The 16,202-nt window shown below is 48.5% G+C and overlaps 1 protein-coding gene across 15 annotated transcripts in view; it reads left to right on the top strand.

The window, feature by feature from the left end:
- Nucleotides 1-16,202, top strand: part of POR (cytochrome p450 oxidoreductase) — a 92,178-nt gene that overhangs the window by 47,539 nt on the left and 28,437 nt on the right. For 7 of the 15 annotated variants that reach the window (XM_070230572.1, XM_070230571.1, XM_023655014.2 and 4 more), the window contains 2 exons: nucleotides 2,230-2,287; nucleotides 15,906-16,097. In XM_070230572.1, coding sequence (XP_070086673.1) covers nucleotides 15,919-16,097 — 179 coding nt within the window. In that variant the 5' untranslated portion in view covers nucleotides 2,230-2,287; nucleotides 15,906-15,918. 15 annotated transcript variants of the gene reach the window in all.

Here is a 16,202-nt window from a genome sequence, read left to right as displayed (position 1 = left end):
GAGAAGTGAGCCAGCGTTCTTTGAGCGTCTGCCAGTGTCCTGTGCAGGTTTACCCATGTTATCCTCCCGAGAGCCCTTCTGGAGTTATTGGGGATGTGATACTCCAGCTTAGATAGGAAAGCAGCTGAGAGGCGTTGAGTTGGGTTTGCCCCAAGTCATAGAACAAGTGGCAGAGCAGTTTGTGAATTTGTTTTTTTAAGCTATGACCCCACTTTCTCTTCATACCCTTTTTTTTTTTTTTTTTTGAGGAAGATTAGCCCTGAGCTAACTGCTGCCAGTCCTCCTCTTTTTGCTGAGGAAGACTGGCCCTGAGCTAACATCCATGCCCATCTTCCTCTACTTTATACATGGGACGCCTGCCACAGCATGGTGTGCCAAGTGGTGCCATGTCTGCACCGGGGATCCGAACCGGCAAACCCCGGGCCACCGAAGCAGAACGTGCGCACTTAACCACTGCACCACTGGGCTGGCCCAACCCTTCATACCCTTCTCTACACTCTCTCCCCACCGCTCTCTCCCCTGCCGTTTTGTGTCTCTTTCCATCAAGAAGCCCCACTAACCACTTTGGCTCACGCCAGCCTCACCCAGCCGTGAACTGGCACTGGCCGTCTGTACTGTTCTGTTCGTTTTGGCAAGGAAGTAACCGTGTGTCTTGTCTCTTTCTGCCGGAAGGGCGGAGGACATCCCTGACTTAGTGGTCCAGCTGGCATGGTGCTGGGCACGTGGCGCACTGGGTGGATGTGGAAGAGCCACTCTGCTGAGTGGAGGGTTCCTTCTCAAGACAATGTCACTTCGAGCAGTCGTTTTCAACATCACTGTCAGTAGTTCTCTGAGACTTTGCAGAATGTTTCCACAAGCATCGTTTGTACAAAAGCCAAACAAGGATTAACACCCCTTGTTGGCTAAGGCTTGGCGAGGAGAAGCGCTTTGCTGAGGTGGTGGTGAAGCCGACTCCCAAATTTGGGTCTTTGAGCTCCCGCCGAGTCCCAGACCCTTTCACCAGATGCTCTGCCCCAGTTTTTCTACTGATATTGCTTTGTGATCCAGTGGACTAGAGAGGAATCAGGACAATGTGGCTCTTTTGCTCCCCTCAGTGTTGCGACCCTTCTCTGTGAAAACACTTCTAGTTAGAAAAGTCATGATTTTAGTTAAAATTCAGATATTACTTTTGGAAAGTAACCTTGGTTTCCTTTGATATGACTGAAAGGTAGGAATTCCAGAGTCAACAGATGATGATGAAGTAGTTACTTCCTTTCTTCAGGGGGTGTTAGAATGGGGGCATTTGGAAATTTGACGGAATCCCATCACTGTGAAGGAATAAATGAAGAGTAGTGGGTTTTGTTTGTTTTGTTTTGTTTTCCTGCTGAAATGGTTTCGCGCAAGTACTGGCTACTCTTGACGCCAGAACAGACACATGAGCTGGGATAAAGGTGCCGTCGTTTTCCCGTTCCGCCCGGTGGAGTTCGCAGAGACCGGGCTGCTGCCGTCTGCCAAAGGTGGGAACGCTGCGACAGAGGAGCCCTGGCTTTGCTGGAGTCGAGTCTAACCTATGTGTTCTGAAAGGCCAGAAGAGCTGTCCCTGCGCCTTCTAGATCATTCCAGGCCTTCCGAGCACTCTTCTGTGCCTGCCCTTTGCCCTTCCTGTTGTCTTCTGTCTTCCTCACGGTAGCTTCTGGGGCCTTTGTCCACTCCCTGCCCTCCACCACTTTAGTGAGGGGGCCTTATATTGCATGGGCCATAAAGTGACCTGACCTAGACATAAAAGAAGGCTTTCCTGTTGGAAGTCAAGGTGAGCTGATCAAGAACGGTTGAAAGACGATACATTCAAACTCGACGTGCTCCTGTTGGCTGGGGGGCACTGCGGAGGGAGGGGTGCTGGTCCCTCCAGTTCCTGCTCAGCCTGAGGCACGTCTCTGGGCAAGTCCTCTGAATCGGTCGTGTTCCCTGAACGACAGGATTGGACAGACTCTAGCAGTTCTAGACCTCAGAACCCAGACCCTCACTTTCCCCGCAGAAAAGGTTGGGTTTCCCCAGAGCTTGTGGATTTCTCCAGATTGTATTTCTCTAAACTCTTAAGGAAATCCAGGAGCTTTTGGGAGTCACCTAGACGAGCTCCCAGGGAACAGAGCTGAAGTATTCTGCCACTTACCTGCGTTCTCCTGGTTTGAGCACACCCAGTATGCCATGCACAAAACGGAACAATAGTTAACAGCTTTCTTTCTTACACAGGTGTCGTACCAGCACATTGATTGTCTTGAAATATAATCCCAGCGGCAGCTCCTGTGAGGTGGGTAGCATTACCTCTATTTTATAAATGAAGAAACTGAGGCCCAGAGAGATTTCAAGATCCCTGTATGTGTGTGTGTGTAAATGTTATCACGATGGAAGGACTTTAAACCTGTGATCTGGTTTCAGAGGCAAAATGTGTGTAAGTGATTATTGAAATGTGCTTCCCCAGGACTCTGATTCTTGCTTTCCATGTCACCCACTGCCCTGCCTTGACAGTCTCCCCTCCAGCCCCCACACCCGGAAGGGCTCACGGGACTGAGGAGCAGGTAATGCATGACTCACGACACATAGAGAGCTAAGAGGTGGACCGTGTATGTCCCAGGCTGTGGTGCTCAGGTTGGTGTGTGCTTGTGACCCTGACAGCACCTCCCACTGCACACCTTTCCCACTTTATACCACAGCGGGTCTTATTGACCGGGAATCCTTTTCATCGCTGACACGGCCTGTCTGATCTATGCATCCATCTCTCCAGTTTCTTCTGTTTGCCCGTCCTTCTGGGACACAGGCGTCATGGCCTCCCTGGAGTGTTTATTGATTCTTGCAGTATTTAGGGGGTTTTTTGGCTTGTTTCCCTCACAGGCTTCTGTGAGCACAGTGCTTTGTGGAGTAGCTCCCTTCTGTGCAGGTTAGCCAAAGGTCTTACGGAGGGAAAGCTGCAGAGAAATGGTGAAAATAAATTTCTTTTTTTTGGGAAATAATTTGATGATAAGTTAGGAGCCTTAAAAATATTTATTCCCTTTGACTCGGAAATATTTCTAAGATAAATTCAGAAACTCTATTTTAAGGAAATAATCAGAGGTACACAAAGATTACCTTGAAAAGAGATCAAGCATCATGTTTATCATGGCATCATTCATAATAGTGAAAATATTCAGTAAACAACTCAATATTCATAGGCTGGAATAACATTTTAGAGTTTATAATATTCACAATTTAATAAATGAAAAGAGCAGGACAAGATTATATGAGTATAAAACCAATAATATTAAAAATAAGTATTTTGTGAGATACACATAAAAAACCGTATAGAACAAAAACAAATAGTAGGTGTTTGGATTATGTTTCCTTTATATTTTTAAATTTAGCGTAGTTTCTTCAATAATCATGTGTATTTTTACCTTTGTGTTTTGAAATAGTTTGGTTTACAGAAAAGTTGAAAAAATAGTGCAAAGAATTCTTTGCATTCAGATTCCCCAAATATTAGCGTTTTACCATATTTACTTTATCATTTTCTCTCTCTATATATATGTATATTTTTTAACATTTTTTTCCTGACCTACTTGAGAATAAGTTGCAGACATGGCGCTCATTTACCCCTAAGTACTTCAGTGTATATTTTCTAAAATTCAAGGATATATTCTTACATAACCGTAGCACAATAATCAACATCAGAAAATTAACATTGATAGACTATGTTGTCTAAATGTAGAGTTTATTCAGATTTTGCCACTAATGTCTTTTATAGCAGAAGAAAAATCTTTTTTCTCCCCCTGGTCCAGGATTTAACTGGAACCACTCTTTAGAGGTGGAACTAGTCTCCTTTGATCTGGAGCAGGTCCTTAGTCTGTCTTGGTCTTTTATGACCTTGACATTTTTCAAAAGGTCAGGCCATTTCTTTGTAGAATGCCCCTCAGTGTGGGTTTGTCTGATGTTTTAAGATTCAGATTATGTATTTTTGGCAGAACATCACAGAAATGGCATTGTGTCCTTAGAGTGCCTTATCAGGTGGCAGGAGATGTCACTTTGCCCCAATATTGGAACTGCTAAGTTGATCACTTGGTTATGCGGTGTCAGCCAAGTTCTCCACTGAGAAGTTCTGTTTTTCCCTATGTGATCAGATGTTTCTCATCAGACTTTCACCCACAAGTTTCAGCATTCGCGATTGTTGTCTGAAACAGTTATGACTGTGGGGTTTGCCGACTGGTGACTTTCTTGGTCCTTCATTCCTCCTCCATTGTTAGTGGCTACTGCACAGAAGAAATTTCCCTTCTCGCCTATGTATTTATTTATTCATTTATGTACTTATATCGCTGTTGACTCGTGTTATTCTTTTATCCTATGGATTATAATTTGTCACTGTTATTTATTTTGATGCTCAAATTGTCCCAGATTTGGCCAATGAGAACCCCTTCGGGTATACTCCTATGTCCTTTTGACATGTCCCTGTCATTCTTCAAGCCCTCCCTTACTCTTTGGCACAGCAAGGTGATCCACATTCATTCATTCCTTTTCCTGCCCCAGTTCTGGAGTCAGCCATTTCTCCAAGGAGCCCTGGTTCCTTTACATGGAAAATGGTGTTAGAAACCAAGATCTGGATGCTACATGACTCCTTGCTACTGAGATATTGTTACTTCTTGGCCCTCTCAGCAGACAAAACTAGGAAATACACACAAACAGATGCATTTCTATATCTGTCTTTATATCTTAAAAATCCATTGTGCATACTGATGCCTCCAGTTTCGGTCCAACACCACAGCATTTATTCCGCGTTCTCTCTTTCCGTATTGTTAACTCCCTTCTTCAACAGAAGAAATCCAGCTCCCATGATTTATGTTTAATTTCAGAAATAACACATGAATACCAGCCGTCTCATTATAGAAGGACAGACAAAGCAAAGGTTCCTCTATTTTGTACGTGGGATGCCTGCACAGCGTGGCTGATGAGTGGAGCAGGTCCGCACCTGGGATCCAAACCCATGAACCCAGGCCACCGAAGCGGAGCACATGGAACTTTAACCACTTGGCCATAGGGCCAGCCCATCTAATTATTTTGTGGGATTTTTTTGGTGAGGAAGATTGGCCCTGAGCTACCATCTGTTGCCAATCATCTTCTTTTTGCTTGAGGAAGATTGTCCCTGAGCTAACATCCATGCCAATCTTCCTCTACTTTTTTGTGTGGGATACTGCGACAGCATGGCTTGATGAGTGGTATATAAGTCTGTACCCAGGATCCAAACCCATGAACCCTAGGCTGTTGAAGTGAAGTGCGTGAACTTAACCACTACACCACTGGGCCAGCCCCCCGCCGCCATCTATTTATTTTTTAACTACTGCATAGCATTCTAGTGTTTGGAATTGAAAACATAAGCACCCGATTTGGGGCTGTTACAAGCAGCATTGCAGCCGACGTGTGCTGGGCCCAGTGAGAGGCACATTCCAAGAAGAGAACCACTGGACCCAAGGGCTTGGGCATTCTTTTCTCCATAAGAAAACAGCGTTAAAAATATTTTTTTGATTAGGTAAGTAACACATACTCATGTTTAAAAAAAAGTAAATAGTGCATAAAGAAGACAGAAGTGGGAAAGAATTAAGATCTCACTCTTGAGATAATGTTTTGTGATGATCCTTTTTTCATATCATCTTATACATAAATACATACATAAATACGTATACGTACATAAATATTTTTGTGTGATAGATTCACCAGTGAAGCTGCCTGCTCCTGGTGTTCATTTTTGGTGAAGGCTTTAACTACTAATTTGAATCCTTTTCGAGAACTCTTCAGGTTATCTGTTTTTCTTGGGTGAGCTCTAGCAGTTTGTGTCTATTAAGAAATTTGTCCATTTCCTCTAAGTTATCAAATATTGGCATAATTTCCCATTCATCCTTTTAATGTCTGTAGAATCTAATGATGTCCCCTCTTTCGTTCTCTATATTGGTAATTAATGTCTTCTTTTCTTTTTTTCCTGATCAGTCTGGCTAGAGGTTGATCCTATTTGAAGACAACATATGTATCAAGAGTTATAAAAATCCAAATCTAGTTGAGAACTTAAGGACTTTTTTTAAAGAGAAAAGCTTTTTGTTTAAGATGCTTTTATTAATATCGTTGAGGAAGGAACTCAGAATGGACTTCAGAAACAGACACACACTTTGATTTGAGCTCCACCACTCGCCAGCTGTGTGTCCTCACAAACCACTTGGACTGATGTAGCGTTGATCGCATCGTTGAAGAGTAACTCCAGTGCAGGGCGGCTGAGACATTAAGAGACACTGGAAAAGTGCCAGGCCCGGTGCCTGCTTAGAGCGGGCAGCCACTGCCACCCTTGTTTGGAAAGTGAGAAGCTGGAAACAGCCCTGCTAAGATTGGGGCTTTGTGGAGTACCCCCCGTTTCCCCGGGGCGTGTTATTCACTTCTTCCTCTTTGTACGCATTTAGTTTATTCCATTTCTCACATTTCGCTGCAGTGTTTTCTGTGTTTCCTGGACCAGACTGTGAACCTCTGCATAGCAGGTCATGTTTTTCTCATCTTTTCTCCCTTGTGCTCATATATGTTTAAGGGATCAAAAATATTTTAATAAACGAAGAATTGGGAGGTAATTAAGTAAATAATGGTGCATCAAATCAGTGGGCTATTGGGCAAAGAAAATATATGGTATAGATATATATAAAATACAATATAAAATCATTATAAAGGCTCCTCCAGCAACATGAAAAAACGTTTTACAAAATAGAATACATTTTATCTGCTTTCTCTGGGACTGTTTGTACGTGTGTGTGTAGTATATTTGTGTATGGAAAAAATGAAGGAAGATGCTAGAGAGAAAGCAGTTCTGTGGATGGTCAGCTTCTGGCCTGACTTGCCATGCTTCAGCACAAACATCTGAGCAGGCTGAGGCTAGGCCAGGAGGTGGTGAGTCCCCTGTCCCTGGAGGCTGTTTCGACAGAGGCTGGAGTCACTGGGCACAAATGGCGCCTGGGCTGAGTCCTTCCTCTTGGAACCGGAAGGAGCAGTGCGAGTCCCATCAGGGAGCAGCATCTTGTGTCTGTGCGGAATGAGCTGGGTTTGAAAAGATGTGATACAGACATGATAGTGGTGTGCTTCGAGCAGGAGGTTCACTTACTCCTGAAGATGCTCCGTTAAAGCTGAAAGCCCGCCTCCGTGGGAAGCACAGACTGTTCTTGGGTCCAGTTTTTCAGTCGAAAGAGGTAGCACTTCTCCCTTCCTGTCTTTTTCAGAGGTCTGCCCTGAGCCCCCTTTCCTCCTTCTCCTCCCTGAGTCCTCAGGGTGTGCCGTGGGGTCACGTATCACTGTGTCCGTTGTCTGCCTTTGCTTTCTCCAGCTCTCGTTTAACATGACCTAGAATTCTGTGTGTGTGTGTTTCAAGGTTCAGTGAAAGAGATCCAGGAATTAGTATTTAAGTATTAACTCCAGTCAGAGACCTGGAGTATCCCCCTAGCGTTGTCACCCGTCCACCAGTTTAATGAACGTTAATTTGGTGGGTGTGTGTCCCAGGTCCCCAGGGTGGCAGGCACTCTCTCTGTCAGTGAACCTAGAATACTCAGCTTTCTGTTGACATAACTCGAGTGATAAGGGCCACTCCTTGCAGCACCTCACTCCCTCTCCAAATACCGGTGTCAGAAAGTTCTTGGACAACGTGTAAATCTCTGTCCTCTGTTGCCAGGGCCTCTCCCTCTTCTGTTTGCTCACTGCCCAAAGAAGGGTCTGAATCTTTCCTTTAGGGTAAACTTCTCCAGTCTGTCCTGTTTCTCATGTGGCATGGTTTGGGGACTGCCGCATCCTGGGGACTCTTTCTGGCTGAGTTCCAGCTTGTCTTGGATGCTGAGTGTGGAGCCCATTTGAAACTCTATGAATGAGCCCTCAGTGCACATTCACTTTTGGGAGGCCATATCGGCACTGGCCCACCCCATTCCCAGTTCTGTAAAAGGGGCAGGGGCATCATCGTGTGTCCCGTAAGCTTGCCGTGGGGATGTGCCATGTGACCATGCCCTGCCTGGGGCGGAGTTCTGATTGCTCTCTGGGGGTTCTCATCACGCTGTCACTCCTTATTCCTGCTGTTGCGGTAGAGGCAGCAGCAGACACCAGAACTGGTCTGCCTAGAACTTGAGTAAACTAAGGCAAGTCCTCTGGCTTTCTGTTTTCCAGATTTGTGTTCAAAATGACTTGAGGCAAAGGAGTGGTCAGCAGGATGACCCAGTATGAACTTGCGTTAGAAAACTCCAGTCCTTCCTCCTGTGTCTCTCCTTTACTCTCACACTACTCCGCCTTCACAACACTTAGGACACCACGTGTGTAGGGATTTCCCCCACCAAGCAATTTTCTGTGACACCAGCTCGGTGTCTTACGGTTTAACTCAATTCAGACACTCTACCCAGAGGTAGCATCAGATCCTGCAGGTTAAGGACTCAGTCCCACAAGACTACTCCCACTTCGGATGCCAATTGCAAGTCCAGGATGTCACCTGTGCTTCTGACCAATGGGCTATAAGTGGGGATTCCCACAACCCCCTCCCTAGGTTTGGTTAATTTGCTAAAGCAGCTCAAAGAATTCGGGAAAAGAGTTAGGTTTACCAGTGTATTAAAGGATGTGATAAAGGATACAGATGAACAGCCAGATGAAGAGATACCTAGGGCGAGGTCTGGGCGGGTCCTTAGCACAGGAGCTTCTGTCCCCAGGGAGTTGGGGTGTGTCACCCCCCCAGTGTGTGGATGGGTTCACCAACCTGGAAACTCCCAGAACCACATACTATTGGGGTTTTATGGAGGCTTCCTCATGTGGGCGTGATCAGTTTCCATTTCCAGCACTTCTCCCTTCTCAAAAGACTAGGGAGCAGGCCTGAAAGTTCCAAGCTTCTCATCGTGACTTGGTCTTTCTGGTGACCAGCCCTCATCCAGCAGCCATCCAAGAGCCTGCCAAGAGTTGCATCATTAAAACAAAAGACAGTCCTATCACCCAGAAAATTAGAAGGATTTTAGGAGCTCTGTGCCAGGAACTGGGGACAGAGACCAATATATGTGTTTTCTGTTATCTCTCAGAACTCCTTTGAAGTATCTTGTGCACATAAATTGCCCTGTGCTAACTTTTAATAGTGTTACTAAGTTGTACCCACAAAATGCCCTGGAGCACGTGGCCGGGGACTTCGGGAAGCTGTGGGTTCACCCCACTTGGAGTTCAGGCCAGGTGGCCGAGGGCCCCGAGAGGCTGATAGGAACAAGCCCACATGGCTCTCCACGACCAGCTGCAGTTCAGTGCTCAGCCCCCTTGGGCTTTGTCAGCTTGATTTGTGCTGAGTAATGCTAGCTCCTCTGCCTGCTTCTGGCCGAGTCATGCTTTCACAGATCCACTTTTCCTGGCTGCCTTCCTCTTTCACATAATTGCATCAGGCACAATGACAGTCACATGTCTCTAGACCACACCCATAGGCCCTCTATGTGAGGGAGATGTCATCAGCTGGGGTCATTGACCTGAGTGTGTTCTAGTCTAGGATGCGTGGTCGAGGTCCATGACAGTATTGACAGGTATTGATGTTGTGAGTGTAAGCTCCATTGCTCAGGGTTACACCTTATGGCATAGTTCTGATGATGCCACACTCTTACTGTGTCATCACGGCTGCCCAGGGCCCAAAGACCTTAGACACATAGAGGGCTCCTGGACCCTTCGTACGCTGGTCTCGGTCTCTTAAATGTTCATCTCTTACTCACCACCCTTACACCCACACCCACAAATGCCTCCCATCGTACCCAACTCAAGTCACACCAGATTCTGAGGCTACTGCTCTTTCTTGGTTTAGGCCTTAGTGCATGCTTTGCCAGTCTGGAACTTCTCTCATCTCCCTTATCTGGCTGGTGGACCCTGCTCAGTTTTCGTGACCCAGCTCAGATGTGGGCCCCTGGGTGCACCTTCCTTGACTGTTCCGCACCATCTTCTTCTTCCTCAGAGCTCTATATTTTCCCCACGCCTGGCCTCCCCATGGCCTTGTAACTGTTGGGATATGCCTATGAATGACAGCTATGAGTTGGCACTCTCTGTCCCCCACCAGCATGGTGGCAGAGGAAGCCTGATAGAAGATTCAAATAAGATTCAGAATGTTATAATACCCCAAATGTACAGGATACTATCAAAAATCACTCACCATACTAAGAACTAGGAAAATCTCAACTTGAATGAATAAAGGCAATTAACAGACGCCAACATCAAGATAGCACAGATGCTGGAATCATGCAAGATATAGAGAAGAGCACAAGAGACATCTTGGAACTGGAAAATATAATCATGAAACGAAAACCCTCAGTGGATGGCTTCACAGCCAAATGGAGAAGACAGAGGACCTTGAAAAAGAGTGACCTTGAAGATAGAACAGGAGAAATTACGCAATCTAAACAGCAGAGAGAAACTGGCCTGATACAACTCAACAGAGCCTCGGGGACTTGTGGGACTCGTAACAAAACACAGGCATCATAGTCCCAGAGGAGAGGAGAAAGCGGGTGGGGCTGAGAAAGTATTGGAAGAAGTAATGGCTGAAAAGTTCTCAAACTTACAGGTTCAAGAAGCTAAGTGAACCTCAAGAGGATAAACCCCCAAACCCAGAAAAATCCACACCTGCCCTGTCTCAGTGTGGATGATAAACTTTGTGGACACTCCAGCTGGAAGGGAATCTGTTCCGGTTCCTCTTCTGAGCACTGCTTTGAGCAAGTGCCTTGGAAAGGTACTTTCCCCTGAGGGTCTCTCCGTCTCTGGAGGATGAGTTACTAGGCAAGAATAGGCTTTGTTTCCTTGAATGTCTTCCCTCATTTTGAAGCCACTAACCCTGGACAGAGGTGTGTGAACCTGAGCAGACTGTTGCCACTGCAGCTGAGGGACAGATGCCAAACCCTCATCTGGGCTGTGGCAAGGTGACAGTCACTTTTTGCTGCTGGGTGATCTGCATGCCAAAGGGGCTGACTAAGTCACTTACTGGCTTCCTTCCTGCCTGTTGCTGCTTCAGGTGCCTGGCTCACCCACATGTCAGTGCTGGGTTGGTTGATCAATCGTGTTTACTGCCCAGAAGTTGTGTACAGTAAATGCAAAGCCACAGATGCTTCCTGGAGGATGATGTTGTGAACGTCAGATGGAGAAAGGGCCCTCTGTTCTTACCTTATTTGCCCTCTCAGAAGCTGGCGAAGCTTCTAGCTGTGCGTCTGGCCTGGCGGCCAGCAATTTGTCCACCCTGTTTTGTAGTGTCCTGGGCTGCCTGCCGACTCCGGCACCAGGACTGGAGTTGCTGCCCTTGGCCCGCAGCATCGGCCAGAACTGGCCAGCTGTTGAAATTCAGGAGGAGTAACATCTGTCTAAATATCTATCTGTATCCCCTTTTCTTTATGTATGTTGTCTTTTATAAGAAAAATGAAAATGAATGTACAGACTAATTTGCAATAAAAGATCAAAGATCAGATCTGCTCTGTTGGAGGTAGGGGACACCTACTTGGGTGGCTTTTGGATGTACCCCTTTTTCTGAGCCTAATTCCACAGATGAGGACATCAAAGCCTCCTGCCCATAAGGGATTTGCCCGGAGTCTCAGCCAGCTGGTGGCGGGGCTGTAGCAAGAGCCTGGTCTAGTTGAGAAATTACTCTCTCTATTTTCTCGTTTGCATTTCATCTTTTTTTTTTTCCTGTTGTCGAGAAATGTTGCGTTTGGCCCCAGGAACCCTGTGCTGTCCAGTGTTCCTCTTTCCCACTAAATGTGGAAAGAAGAACCGACTCACAGATTAAAGACCCTTCCAGGGCAGAAAGATCACACAGGGCTCCCCAAGTCTCCTTGGAGTACCACTGGGGACCTCAGACAGACAGACTGTCTCGTGGTCACCCTGCCCCACCTGAAATGAAGGACACTCATCAGGCAGGACATCCAGAACTTTCCCATCAAGGTATTTCACACAGCAGAGGAGAACGATTATGTCGCGGAGTTTTGGTTCCCAGACTGTGCCGAGGTGCCTCAGGGCGCCACGGCAGCCCCCAGCAGGGCCTAATTTTCCAGCGCAGTGAAAGTCCCCATCTGTCCGCATTAGCACTGGCTTGTGGTGGTTCACAGTTTCGACATTAGAGCTTCCACATTCCTTTTGATGACTTAGTGTCTTTGCAAAGCTGGGGTTTCAGTGATTCTTTGGACCGACCTCCTTCATAAATGGAACTTCATTTCCTTGGGCCACGGGATACCATGAATATTTTACTGAGATACTAGGGGCTCCACGAGCTGAGGAAATTTGAGAACCTCTGTCTTGAGGATTGCCAAATGAGCACAGTACCAGCCCTAATTTCTTTTAAGTCTGCACGCTTCATGTTATTGGCCCATGCGGATTTTGCACTCTGTGTGTCATAATGTGTTCACTGGCACCCTTCACTCATTTCCTGGGTGGTATTGAGCACTGAATTCTGTGCCAAGCACTGTGCCAGGGAAATGTGGCCCATGGAAGGGGCGGTCGAGCTGAGGTCTGTGGACGGAGTAGGAAGCCACTTGTGGAAGAGGTGCAGGCTGGAGAGATGGCTGGATGTTTTGCGTGTGCTTCAGTGTGAAAATGCGGGTCTAAGTCTTCGCAGTGTCTGTGGCTTCTGCCCCAGGATCGTTGCCCCCGCCCTAGACGGGGAGGAAGCCTGGGGTTAAGGCTTTTCCTCCCAGGCTGGCTTCCTTCTTGCCAGCCTGCCAGCCCTTCCTTCCCACCACGGGCCGGGTACGGAGGTGCCTAGGAGACCCAGACCGTTCCGTCAAGAGCTCACGGCAGAGCAGGAGAGACACGTGTCTAAGAAGTCTTCCTACTTAGACGGGTGCTGAGCGCAGCCCTCCCCTGGGAGGTGGGGGCCCTTCCTAGTTTTGCCACTCCAGTGATCTGCTTACCTCGTGGAGCCTCCGAGGCCCCTGGTAGACCAAGGCCTTGGGTAAAATGATCACCAGGTCCTTTCCACTGCTCCTCCGTACTCTCGCCTGTCTCAAGTCTTATGCCTCAGAGTCAGAGCTGCTGGGGACTTTCTCAGTTCTGTTGGGACCCGAGGTCTGCGGGCAGGCGGTGTCCACCGTGCTGTGGGGGACCCCAGGGCCTGAGCCCCACCCCTCCCTGCTGCAGGGAGTCAGTCGTATTCCCAGTGGGCAGCGCCTGGTCGTGTCCGCAGTGGCGCAGGAGTCCGTGGCGTCCTTACTGTGAACTCGGGGGAGGCCGCGGTGCTGAAGGAAGCGTAAGAGCTGGGGTAGAGCACGCGTGGGGATGGAGGACGTAGCCTCACCACCTGGGGGGTTGTCACGATGTGTCTGCCAGGCCCTGCCAATCCAGCTGTCCAGAGTCCTATGTTCATTTATTCAACAAGTTGACATTACGTGCTCATTATCTGCCAGGCTGTGAAGAAAGTCAGGTCCCTGCCCTTGTGGGCTGACCCTGTAGTCAGGGAGATGGCCAGTGGGAAAAAATGTGTAATATTATGATCAGTGCTGGGCAGGGGCAAGAGGTGGGAGAGTGACCAGATACTATAGCGAAGCAGAGTCTCTCTGAGATGGTGACATCTGAGCAGAGACCTGAACGAAGTAACAGAGAGAACCTTACAGACAACTAGAAGAGAGTCCAGCCAGCAGCATTAACATTTGCAAAGGCCCTGAGGCAGGAACAGGCCTGGAGACTAGAGGAGTGGCAACGAGGCCAATGTGGCTGGTGAGGCGTGGGGAAAGGGAGGGCAGTAAGCAACATGGTGGGAGTCGTATCCAGAGGGCAGATCATGTGGGGCTTATAGGCCAGGTAAGGACTTTAGTTTTTCGCTAAATATGACATGAAGCCATCTGAGGGTCTTGATTAGGGGGGTGACGTGATCTGACTAACTTTTTACAGGTTCCTTCTGGCTCCTGTGTGGAGAACAGCCCATTAGGAGTCAGCTGCAGGGGCCTGGGTGGCTTGAACCAAACGTTCTTAGAAAGAATGGGGTTGTGTGCATGCCGCCCTACAGCCTCCCTTGCCCTCCCGCACACCGTCACCTTAGAAACCGCCTGCCGGCATGAGCTTTCTCTTCTGAGGTGTGTGGTCGGCTTGTCCACGAACACCCGTTTAACTTCCTGGGCTTTAGTAAAGGAAAGGGGCCGGGCGACAGTGGGGCGGGGGCGGACGTCCACTGACTGCTGCCTTGTGAGGGCCCCCCGCTGGGGCCTTTGCTCTGTCTGCAGAGCCCTGATCGCAGCCCCCAGCTGGTTCCAGCCGGGCTCCAAGTGTCTGCACCTCATGATTCTGTGGGACGAGTCCTTCCATACTGCGTCCCAGCAGGTCCTCCCCATGGTTTTGTGAGAGCCTGACAGAAGGCTTGTGGACACGACAGACGACACTGACAGGGCTGGACAGAAAGACATGACTGACACTGAATAAATATGAAATGTGTTCATAAGTTAAGACTTAAATATAAACAGAAATCTCTCTGTGGGGACTAGAATTAAATTTGTCCTTGAAGGTCAAACATCAAAAAAGGTAAGTCGAGATGCTCTCAGGAACTCGGCCACTAGAAGAGCCCCTCAGATTAATGAGAAAACAAAGAAGCAAGCTTGAGGGCCCGTTCTGAATGGCCTGCTCCCAACAGGCTGTGGAACAGTCGGGCTAACGCCCGGAGCCCAGAGCTCTTAACGTCAGGGTACCCTAGCTGCTGGGGCCCGGCCCTGGGGTTTCCTGGAGGCAGTGGCAGCTAACGCAAGTTAATGTGAAGCAATCTCCGGTTGCCTCAGTCGCCGTGATATGATGTGGTGACTAAGGCATTTCTGACTGAGGCTGGGAACCACGGTTGTGAAAGCAACCCAGTTTCAGGTACTCCCACTTTGCCCTTTGCTGACTCATATCAGCTCTACTCACTTGCCGGGTTTCAGTGGTGGAAGGACCCCTTGAGCATCTTTCAGGGGAACTAACGAGGTTGGCGTGTGGGGAGTCCCCAAGACCCGCCTCTGGTTCAGTGATTCACCAGAACTCACAGAACTCAGAAGAGCGTTTAGGGTTTGTCGTGGCAGGATACAGACTAAAATCGGCAAAGGAAAAGGCTACAGGGGGTGGAGTCCAAAGAAACCAGGCACAAGCTTCCAGGTGTCCTCTCCCAAAGGAGTCATACGGCAGTGCTTCATTCTCCCAGCAGTGCGTATGAAGTATTTCCTACCAGGGAAGCTCACTCGAGCCTTGGTGTCCAGGGTTTTTACTGGGAGTTGGTCTTGTAGGCGTGGAGTGCCCACGTCTCTAAACTTACCTACTCAGTCTCCAGCACCCCAGAAGTTGAACTGATACGGTGTGACTCAGAGCCCCAGGCATTCACCCTAAATGACAACGTTAGCATAAACTGTGTGCGTGGCCCAAGGTCTCAGGTATACAGAGACACTCTTATCAGGCAGCATATTCCAAGGGCTAACAGATTATTTCCCAGGTGCCACCCAAGGGCCAGTCCTGAAGTCCTTTGGAATATGCAGGGTGTCGGGCAACCCAGGCCTGCCATATGGCTGGGGAAAGGGTTTGTGGTGAAGTGGGCCCCTCTCTCGTGTGGAACCAGCCCCTCTGCTGTGTCCTCGTGGGCTGAGGATGCTCCGTGGTACTGGGTGTCTGTGGCTCCCATTCTTTCTGTTTGCAGGGGCCCATTCCTGGCTCCAGCCGTAGCCGTCACACAAGGTACACCCTGGGCTGCGCCAACACCCTGAGGGCTACTCACTGTTTTAGTTCCCATCCAAGGCTGCAGCTGCATCTTGGCGGGGTCCTTGCTGAGCCAGCAGCTCCTGCCCCCGGTGCTTTGCCTGTTGCTGCAGCCCTTGAGGCACTGAGACCCCGCTGAAGCTCGCGGGGCTCCCCAGCAGGCCTCAGGTGGACCCTGCTCCTCCCTGCTGACGTCTGTCATTTCTCTCTCTCGACAGTTTTGTGATCAAGATGGGGGACTCCAACATGGACGCCAGCGCGCCCACGTCTGAGACAGTGGCTGAAGAAGTCTCTCTTTTCAGCATGATGGACATGTTTCTGTTCTCACTCATTGTGGGTCTCCTGACCTACTGGTTCCTCTTCAGAAAGAAAAAAGATGAAATCCCCGAGTTCACCAAAATTCAAACAACGTAAGTGATGCTGCGCATCCTCCCTCTTTCTCTGCCTTCTAGGGCGTGTCTGTCAGTCCAGGCAGGGTTCTGTACTGGGGCCTCGGTCAGGAGCAGCCAGCCAAG

The sequence above is a fragment of the Equus caballus genome, chromosome 13, assembly GCF_041296265.1.
Source record: "Equus caballus isolate H_3958 breed thoroughbred chromosome 13, TB-T2T, whole genome shotgun sequence".
Taxonomy (NCBI): domain Eukaryota; kingdom Metazoa; phylum Chordata; class Mammalia; order Perissodactyla; family Equidae; genus Equus; species Equus caballus.
This window is presented reverse-complemented; position numbering and strand designations above follow the sequence as displayed.